This window comes from Anastrepha ludens, chromosome 2, assembly GCF_028408465.1.
Source record: "Anastrepha ludens isolate Willacy chromosome 2, idAnaLude1.1, whole genome shotgun sequence".
NCBI lineage: Eukaryota > Metazoa > Arthropoda > Insecta > Diptera > Tephritidae > Anastrepha > Anastrepha ludens.
The window spans coordinates 117874142-117883744 of NC_071498.1; the positions used below are offsets into that span (position 1 = coordinate 117874142).

The window sequence follows — 9603 nt, forward strand, 5'->3', positions numbered from 1 at the left end:
CCCTCTCCTCATTCTGAGTATCTTTGCATATATAGGGTTTTTTAATAGGTGCGCTTCAACTTTTTTCCGATAGGGAGGGCGAACGACGCAATATTTTTTATTTTTCGCTTGTCATTTGTAAACTTCATTAGTATACATTTCATCATGGAACGCTACACACTTGAGCAACGATTGCAACTCGTGCAAATTTTTTATGAAAATAATCGTTCTGTTGCTGCTACTTTAAGAGCATTACGGCCATTTTACGGTCCATTTAACAAGCCGTCCCGTTTTGGGGTTATGTGAAGTCATTGGTCTACAGTAACAAGCCGGCGACGATTTGTGAGCTCAGAGCCAATATTGAACGCGAAATTGCTGGAATTTCGGCCGATTTAGCAAAAGAGTGGTCGAAAATTGGGTTCAACCATTGGACTTCGTAAAACGTGCACGCGGTGGTCATGCAAAAGAAATCGAATTTCATACTTAAATGTATATGTTCAAACTCGAGAATAAAAAAAAAATTAGTTAAAAAAGTCAAACCGTTTGTGTTTTATTCAAAAAAGTTCAAAAGTTGAAGCGCTCTTACTGAAAAACCCTATATAAGTTTGCCGTTCAGGCATTTTTGATGTTAAAGAAAATATCGATAATGCCAAAATGTCGATAAACTCAAAGATATAATCGAAGTTGACCGGCTATTAGTAGTCGTAGCATCGCTCAGGAGTTAAAGATCGACAATAAAACAGTTTTAAACCATTTGCGCAAAAACTTTACGCAAAAATATTGGATTTCTTTTTCCCAAATGTCTATAACTATCTCAATTCCTTTATGTGCTGTTGCATGCAACTGTTATGTGGAACACTTTTTAATACCCTTCTACACAACTGCGTTGGGTATAAAAAGAGTTGGCGGTTTGTGGCCGTTAATAACAATTGCTCTTACTTAAAATTTAATGGCAATCAGTGGCTGGCGTTAGCTGCATTTGCGGCCTCAGTGTCTGTCCACATACACACTTATAGATACATACATACAGAAGTACACAAATAATTATGCTTGCAGATTAATACCAAACGTATGTGGCTGTATGTGGTTATGTCCGTAAGTAAATTTGCATAGTATTTAATGTTTATTTATTGATTGGAGAATAATTCACACTTCTCTGCCCACTTCTCTGTTAGTTGTAATTTACTAGCAAAATGCTTTTATGGTCTATAGATGGAGTTCGGCTTGAAATTTTACAAATGTAACTTTTCAGCTCCTTAGTTCGCTTGCGGTGGTCGTCATCAGAGTAGGCAATGCTCATCCGAGGTTTTGTTAGCTTTTCCATTGGGGGAGGATTTTTACATGGCGGGTCCCAAACTCAGCGCGAAACCAGATATACGTAGTTGTTTCACCTTCTCACATTAGCTCGCTCTCGAAATTATGCTTGGGCGAAGCGCGGAAGTGGCGAGCTGTTTGGACGTTATGGAGAAGGATCGTCCTGACCACTCCCAAATGAATGGTGATCATAATATATATATTTAATTGGCACTTACATTCTTTTTGGATATTTGGCCGTGTTGTTCTTCCTATGTTCGACGTGCGTCTTGATGTTGCCCACAAATGGAGGAACCTACAGTTTTAAGCCGAATCCGAACGGCAGATCTCTTTTTTTTATAAGGAGTTTTTTCAGTAGCAGACATATTATATAAAAATAGAAAGGCTGAAGACCACCAACTGATTGGACCTTATCAGTTGACTTTATACCTGGAAAATCTACAATCGACCAGATATTCACAATGTGTCAAGTCTTGGAAAAAATGAAAGAAGAATCGACACGCACCATCTTCTTGTTGCCTATATGCCACGATGTCTGAATTTGGTATCGTCGCAAAACGAATACGACTAAGCAAGATGACGTTGCTCAATACCAGCAGTGCCGTCAGAATTTGGAAGGTCCTCCGAGCCAAACCAAACTTGATACCAAACGAGGTTTCAGACAGGGTGACTCGCTGTCGTGTGACTTCTTCAACCTGATGCTGGAAAAGATCGTGCAAGACGCAGACGCTTAATCGCTCAGGCTCTGACTTTTCCCAACAGGGAGGGAAAAAAGCAAAAGGGTGATGAACTAGTATATTACAAAACGGCGCACTCGCGTATCGGCACCCACGTCACTGTTAACAGTTATGATTTCGAGGTTGTAAAAGTCGTCGTTTATCTAGGAACAAGCATTAACACAGATAACCATCCCAGTCTTGTAATCCAACAGAGAATCTCTCTTGCCAACAAGTGCTACCTTGGACTAAGTAGGCGATTGAGTAATAAAGTTCGCTCTCGACGAACAAAACTAAACTTTAACCTTAGTCTTATGGAGTCGCTCATCATACCCCTCCGATTGTATGGCACAGAAGCGTGGACAATGATACCTTCCGATGAGGCGTTCCTTGGAGTGTTTAAAGGAAAGATTTTGCTTAAGATTTTTTAACCTTTGCGAATATCGCGGGCGATGGAACAGTGAGCTGTATGAGCTTTACGGCGTCCGAAAGGTTTGCTCTGCGTTTGAAAGATCAGATGGAGCAGGACTTGGCTTCTCTTGGTGTTTCCAACTGGCGCCGGTTAGCACGAGAAAGAAATGACTGGCGCGCTTTGTTACGCCCGGCCAAAATCGTTAAAGCGGTTATCACCCCAAACAAGAAGAAGAAGCACTTTTCAGTTACAAATATGAAAAAACAAAGGCCTATAGGAAATCTGATTCTCACGTTTTCAGCTAAATTATATTTTGAATTTTAGTATTTTTTTATTTATATATTTTTTAATTTTATCCCCATAATTGATTAATCGTAGTATAGACGAACGGGTTTGTTCGAGACACTACCATTTGGGAGTGTTCGTTTTTCGAAACCCGGCATGAAACACCAATATGATAGAAAAGGTTCTTTTCTAATAATGGTCGCCCCTCAACGGGCAATGGTAAACTACCGAATGCATCTACTTATAAAAAAACATCTGTCGTTCGGAGGGGGCGCAAAACTGTAAGCTTCTCCATTTGGGGAAAAGTATCAAGACGCAGACCACAAATAGAATGAGGAACTTTGCCAAACACCCAACAAAGCGCCAATTATATACATTAAATATGGAGCACTGCAGTCTTAGAATCCTTTTATCTCCTTCTAGAATTTAGATAATGTCCTTTAATCCCACTTCCGATTGGACTTCCTAGTATAGACTCTTATTCCTTGGAATCCATCGTGCCGTTCATCTTTAGATGATCATCTAGTATTGTTTCCATTTATGAGTATCATTTTAGAGCAATACTCAAGAATGTTCCCTGCAGTTCATTCTCTAATCTGTAAAATTTGCAGATTTCTTAGTTTTTGCAGTTGCGTCTTGATGTTTACCACAAATGGAGGGATCTACAGTTTCAAGCCGACTCTGAACGGCAGATATTTTTTATGAGGAGCTTTTTCATGGCAGAAATACACTCGAAGGTTTGCCATTGCCTGCCGAGGGGCGAGCGCTATTAGAAAAATCTTGTTTTTCATTTTGGTGTTTCACAGAGATTCGAACCAACGTTCTCTCTGAATTCCGAATGGTAGGCACGTTCCAACCCATTCGGCTACGGTAGCCGCCTATCTCCTTCACTTATCTACCTACCTAAAGAAGTTATTCACAAACAAAATTGATTTATTTTGCACCACCATGTATATTCTAAATTTGAATTGATAGCGAATAAAAATACTATTTTTCGAAACCAGAATCATACCAAATATTTTGGCGTTGGTACCACCTGTGAAGTAATATCTTTAGTATAACAGGTTCAGAATATTTCTCGCTCTATCAGTGAAAGTTCCGTGAAATTCAGTTCATCCTTTCCAAAAATAAAATGGAAAAGGACAAACGAAGAGATACACTTTTTAAAAATAGTCGTATTATACATATTTTATTACTCTCTGTACATCACCCACATCAAACGCCCAACACTTTACAATCACATTTCATCAGACGATTAATTTTAATCAAGATTACACAAAAATTTCCTACAAAAACTCATTACAAATTAAAAAGTATAATTTTAAATCCAGATGTGTCTATCAAAGTATTTTAGAAGCAAGGACCCTCGATAACTTGCAGATAAGCTGTATAAAAAATCCAAAACTTATACAAACATTCGCAAGAAGTTAATGCCATCCATACCTTTGGAATTCCAGCAAGACCACTTGTCCAACTCGCATTGATTTCTAAAGGTTATCATACCATCATTGCGATCGCCATGCACTGTCACATAAGGAAAAGCAGCGCAAACCGGTTTACTCGGTGCATTTTCGCACCCATCCATGCACTTCGCTTGGCATATTTGCTGAAATGTTGTAGTCAATCCTAGAGGAAATAAATGAAATGAATGAAAGTAAGAAAAATAGAAAAAAACGACAATTTCACGCACTTGGCTTGCATTCATTTTGACGTTGACAATTGACGGTGGCGAAAAGGCAGTCCGTTTTGAAAAGTTTGCAAACATCATCGACAATTACCCACACGGGGGGCCCACTGTAGTAGGGATCACAATTGAATTGAAAATTGCATCGCTCCGGACAAACACGCTCTTTCACGTTAGCCAAGTGCGAATCGGCAACTATAGCGAAATAGTTCAGTGAGAGCAAAAGTACTGCCGTTTTGCGATAGGTGCACATTTTTATTCTATTTTACTTTTCTTTTTTTTTTTGAACAACTACAAGTATTCTGATGAACTACCAACTAACAGTTGATCACAAACACTGAACTATCTCTTATCACTAAAATGAAAAATAAGTTAGAAAATAAAAGCCGCTTTCAATTCGCTACTTCACTGCTCGCTCAGTGAAAAATTTGTATTGAAAAGCAACAGCAAATTAAGTAAACAGAAGCTATCCTAACGGTGCATTTACACGTTCAGGTACTCTTAGTGTTACCGTTGTGTGACTAAAGCTAGAACTTCATATCTTGCGTTACTGACGTTAGGGCATTCAGCGCTTGATTCAGCTATACGATTTGTCAGCTGAATGAAGTCTTGAAAGACACAACTGCAGAAAACTGTTGAAAGCCAAAACTAAAGTTTGATGTGCAGATCTAACTTTAAGCCGCAATCTGGCCATATTTGATAGCCAATGCTTTTACAACCAACTTTTGCGAAATCGGAGCAATTGGGCCCTTTTTTATAAATTTTGCACTTTTGCTACTTTTGATATTTACGTTTTTCCCGTACTTCCTTAACGAATTTCCGGGTTTAAAGTGTCTCAAAAAAAAAACAATGCATTGTTGTTTTTTAGAGGGAATCGCTAATGTCTTAAAAACTAATAATTATTAAATTGTGTTATAGAGAGCCTGAAGGAAATCTGCTTGTAGTTGACAAGTAAAGTAAAGTTTAGACAAAGGAATTTGGGACTGTTATAAATAAATGGTCTTTCAAAAGTGATGCTTAGATATCAGTAGTAAATAATTCCTAGACGGTGCCTTTGTTTTAAATCATCTTTGACTTTTTTCAAGTAGACAGATGTACAATTTTCCACGAGAGAACAACGCGTTAAAATTATTGAAACTTATTATCAAAATGGTCGATCTTCAAGAAAAACATATCGCGAAATTCGTGAGAAAATAATCATCCGAATGAGTCGACAATTCAAAGCTTGATGAAGAACTTTGAAAAACTGGTTCTGTTCAGCATAGAAAATAGAATGGCAGACCAAAAACTTTCAACATCGATATCTCGATGTTCTCAAGAATTAGGCATTCATGAATCGACTATTTGGCGGAATTTACCTGTAGACGGTGGTGAACATTTAAGTGATGTCATTTTTCACATATAGATAATTGTTAAGAGCCGTGTTTTGAATAAAAATAGTGAAATTTTTACTTGTTTTATTTTAAACGAACATCTAGTTGCGTCTTATGTAAGTTTCTGCTGTGTAATGCAAATATTTTTTACGCAGGTACAGTTTTAGATATAGACAGCAAAATTAGAGGCGTGTTCACAACTGTGAATTAATTTTTTAAGACTTTGCCTCATGGCTTTAACTTTATGTGACTAAGTGAATCCCCTTATTGTTTCTTAATTAATAGTATTTAAGCTAACCTACAACGGATCGGCAGCGAGAATACGCGATATATGTATTTTAACAATCGTTGGCTAAGAGCGAGCATGAGATCTTTTAGTCGATTGTATCCACTTCGGTGTTACTTTAACTAATGTTTGGCTATTTGTGATTGACCATTCGTGTACGAGAGAAATATGGAGAACCATCGAGTTGTTGAACAATCGACTAAAACATCTCGGAATTCGTAATCACTAAGCCTACGTCGGCACTATACCTGTAGGGGCAGTCGTCAGTTATCTTGAGCAGTTATTTGCATAAAAAGCAACTTAAAATTTCAAACTACTTTCCATTTAATGAATGTGAATATGTGAATTTTTCAATATTTTTTTACAATAACTTGGATTTAAAAAAAACAATTGGGTTCTCGTAATTATTATTGTTTTATTATTAAATTCACTTTGATTTCATTGTGGGTCCCATTATCGCGAAAATTAAAACAACAAATACAGTTCGAGCTTTTAATTAGTCGCGAAAATCGAGCTTCTACTGTAAACAAAGAACTAACTGAACTAAAACAAATGTTTATACATATGTATGAAGAAAAACGTATGCTTTCAAAGAAATAAGGGCACCCTTGAGAGGGGCTGAATTATAAAGGGTTATCAGTTTAGAGGTGTCGGAATTTAATTCAAATAAATCAAAGAAAATTGAAATGGATTGAGCAATCTTTAGTCTTTTATTTTTTAATGAAAATCCCCTTCAAATGTTGGCGACAACTGCTCCATAATTTAGGGCTTTGGTCGGTATCTCGTGAATAACTTTAGTAATGTTGGACTCCAGTGCCGGAAAGCTAGTGTATCCACAAAGCATTTATACTTCACATACCCCTGCATATAAAAGTACAAAGGTGTGATATCACACGATCTTGGTGGCCCATCCACTGGTCCGAGACGAGAAATAAATTGCTAATCGAAACGATGGCGCAGTAAATCCATTGTTTCACTGACTGTATGCCAAGTAGCGGCGTCTTATTGGAATCAAATGTTGTGAAGATCACGGGCTTAAATTTCTGGCATAAAAAAGTCGTGTATCATGGCGTTATAGAGTTCGCCAATGAATGTTACATAGGCGCCAGGCTCGACTTTGAAGAACTATGGACCGATGATTCCTCCAGCCCATAGACCGCACCAAACAGTTGTTTCCAAGGGATGTAATGGTTGTTCTTCCAAATATGACAATTTTGCTTATTGACGTAACCATTAAGCCAAAAACGGGTATCATCGCTGAACAAAATTCGGGTCCCAAAATGCGGATCTTCGGTGGGACGGTTAAGTTGACCTCAGCGCGCGATGAACACTTTTTACAGAGCGTCGATTTTCGTATTACAAAAGTACGATTTATAAAATTTGTTGATGTTAAGTTAGTAAAGTTAGTCTGTGACTGAAAGCTTCAGGTCAAGCAACTGCTGTGTGTTTTTTTAAAACCCTTTTGCCATAATCAAATATAAAATTCGCGCGCCTCCACGAAGACATTCCCTGGCACATAGCTCCGCCTAAAAAATGGAAGTCGTTTTTCCCATTGCGCTTGCCTTCTTGAAGTGTGGTCCGACAACTCCAGCCTTGGCACCGCCGTCTTCCATTTTGGTCCCACCAGTAAACTACACCTGTACACACTGTTTTAAAGATATTTCTTTGTTTATCTATGCTCAGCGATCACTTATGACCACCTTGAAAGCCTTAGTCAGTGTGGGACTTTAACGCCACTAAAAGCACCTCAAGTCCGACGGTTCATCCTACAGGGATACCGTTTTGGTAATTACGTCTGGAAGCCGTCATGAGCAATAAGCTCAATCGTCAGTTATATTCGTCTACTGTTCGTCTTGCTGCTTTTTATCAATGCGACAGTTGTGGTTGCTGCCGCGTTCGTCTCGAGTCGATCCTTCGCCTCCAATCAACGTTGCGAAGTTCCACGATAATTTGAGTTACAAAAACTTGCACTGCCCTCCATTTTTCATTCAATTCAAACATTTGTGGAACTAGGTTAATGGGCGTCAGAAACACACCAGTTGTTCTTGCTAGGTTCTCGTATTCCTTAACGAACCTGCTACAATAGAAGGCCACATGCTCGACCCTCTCCTCTTCGTCCAAGCATTTTGCACAATAAGGGCTGCCAGCTAAGTCTAGGCGATGCAGATATTTTTGGAAACATCCGTGTCCACTTAATAGCTGCGCTAGGGAGAAATCAACCTCTCCGTGTTTCCGACAGATCCACTCGTTAATCCGAGGGATCATCCTATGCATCCACCGGCCTTTTGATGACTGGTCCCACTTTGATTGCCAGTCAGCTATCGAGGTAGAACGTTCTGCTTGTTTGAATTCGTCTGTCGGCTTCTTACCTTGCAAGCAGTACAACTCATCTGTAAGTTTATAAGCACATGCGGTCCTCAACGCACTTGTTCTACTGACCTGCAGTAGTTCTATTCCAAAAGCCGTTGTGGGACAAGCTCGCATTGCTATTCTGTATACCTTGATAAGTGCTATCTGAATCTTAATTTGGTCTACTTTTGGCCGTCATACCAATTATGTACATATTATGTAATTATGTAGTCATTGGCGGCCGCCGTAACCGAATAATTTGGTGCGTGACTACCATTCGGAATTCAGAGAGAACGTAGGTTTTAATATCGGTGAAAGACCAAAATGAAGAAAACGTTTTTTCTAATAGCGATCGCCTTTCGGCTGGCAATGGCAACCGTCCGAGTGTATTTCTGCAATGAAAAAGCTCCTCATTAAAAATATCTGCCGTTCGGAGTCGGCTTGAAACTGTAGGTCCCTCCATTTGTGGAACAACATCAAGACGCACGCCACTAATAGAAGTAGGAGCTCGGCCAAACACCCAAAAAGGGTGTACGAGTCAATTATGTATATAGTATGTAAGTATGAGAGTAGTAATCTGTCAAAAACCCGCTATTGTAAAAAATTCCTCCAATCTGATCACCCTGTGCTAACGAATAGCAAAGGGAGAATAGAGAGAGAGGTCATTAAAATTAAAGACATGCTGTCTGATTTGCTTGCAAACTGCTTACAAACAGTCTGCATAAATTCCTCTGTTACACACAAATATTTAGGCATTTAAAACTATTTAGAACAGTTATCAAGGTAATACCAGCATCTACACTCCTACTTTCATTATGCGTTACGAGTGTTTGACAAGAGAGTACTAGAGATTTTTAAGTGTAATAACAAATAAAGCTCATGCGCTCAGATATAAATAGTATATGTATGTATATACGCAAACTCTCATAGAAAAAATACCAAGTCCATGCGATTTACCAGCATTCAAAAGCAGCTCAACCATAAATACCCATAACAGCAGACAAGTAGGCACTCAAAAGTGGAACGCTTTCCAATTGTTGTGTTGTGTTGTGTTGTCGCAAAGTGCGTGCATACCTACATACATACATTTGTCATCAAGCGCGTGATCGCATGTGATCCTCCTCCGCTGCTGTTTACGCTTGGCGAATGCCCTAGAAACGCCTTGTTACGTATTAGACCTAAATCTGCTTATGCGGATAAAAGGA

The 9603-nt window shown here is 38.8% G+C and overlaps 1 protein-coding gene across 1 annotated transcript; it reads right to left on the reverse strand.

The window, feature by feature from the left end:
• Positions 1–3876: 3876 nt before the first annotated feature.
• On the reverse strand, positions 3877–4824 carry LOC128859138 (salivary glue protein Sgs-5-like). The gene is made up of 3 exons (XM_054095891.1): positions 4397–4824; positions 4150–4332; positions 3877–4091 (listed from the first exon to the last, which is right to left on the reverse strand). Exons 1-3 carry the CDS (start codon positions 4641–4643, stop codon positions 4057–4059), a joined length of 465 nt encoding a protein of 154 aa, XP_053951866.1. The 5' UTR covers positions 4644–4824; the 3' UTR covers positions 3877–4056.
• Between the last annotated feature and the right edge of the window lie 4779 nt (positions 4825–9603).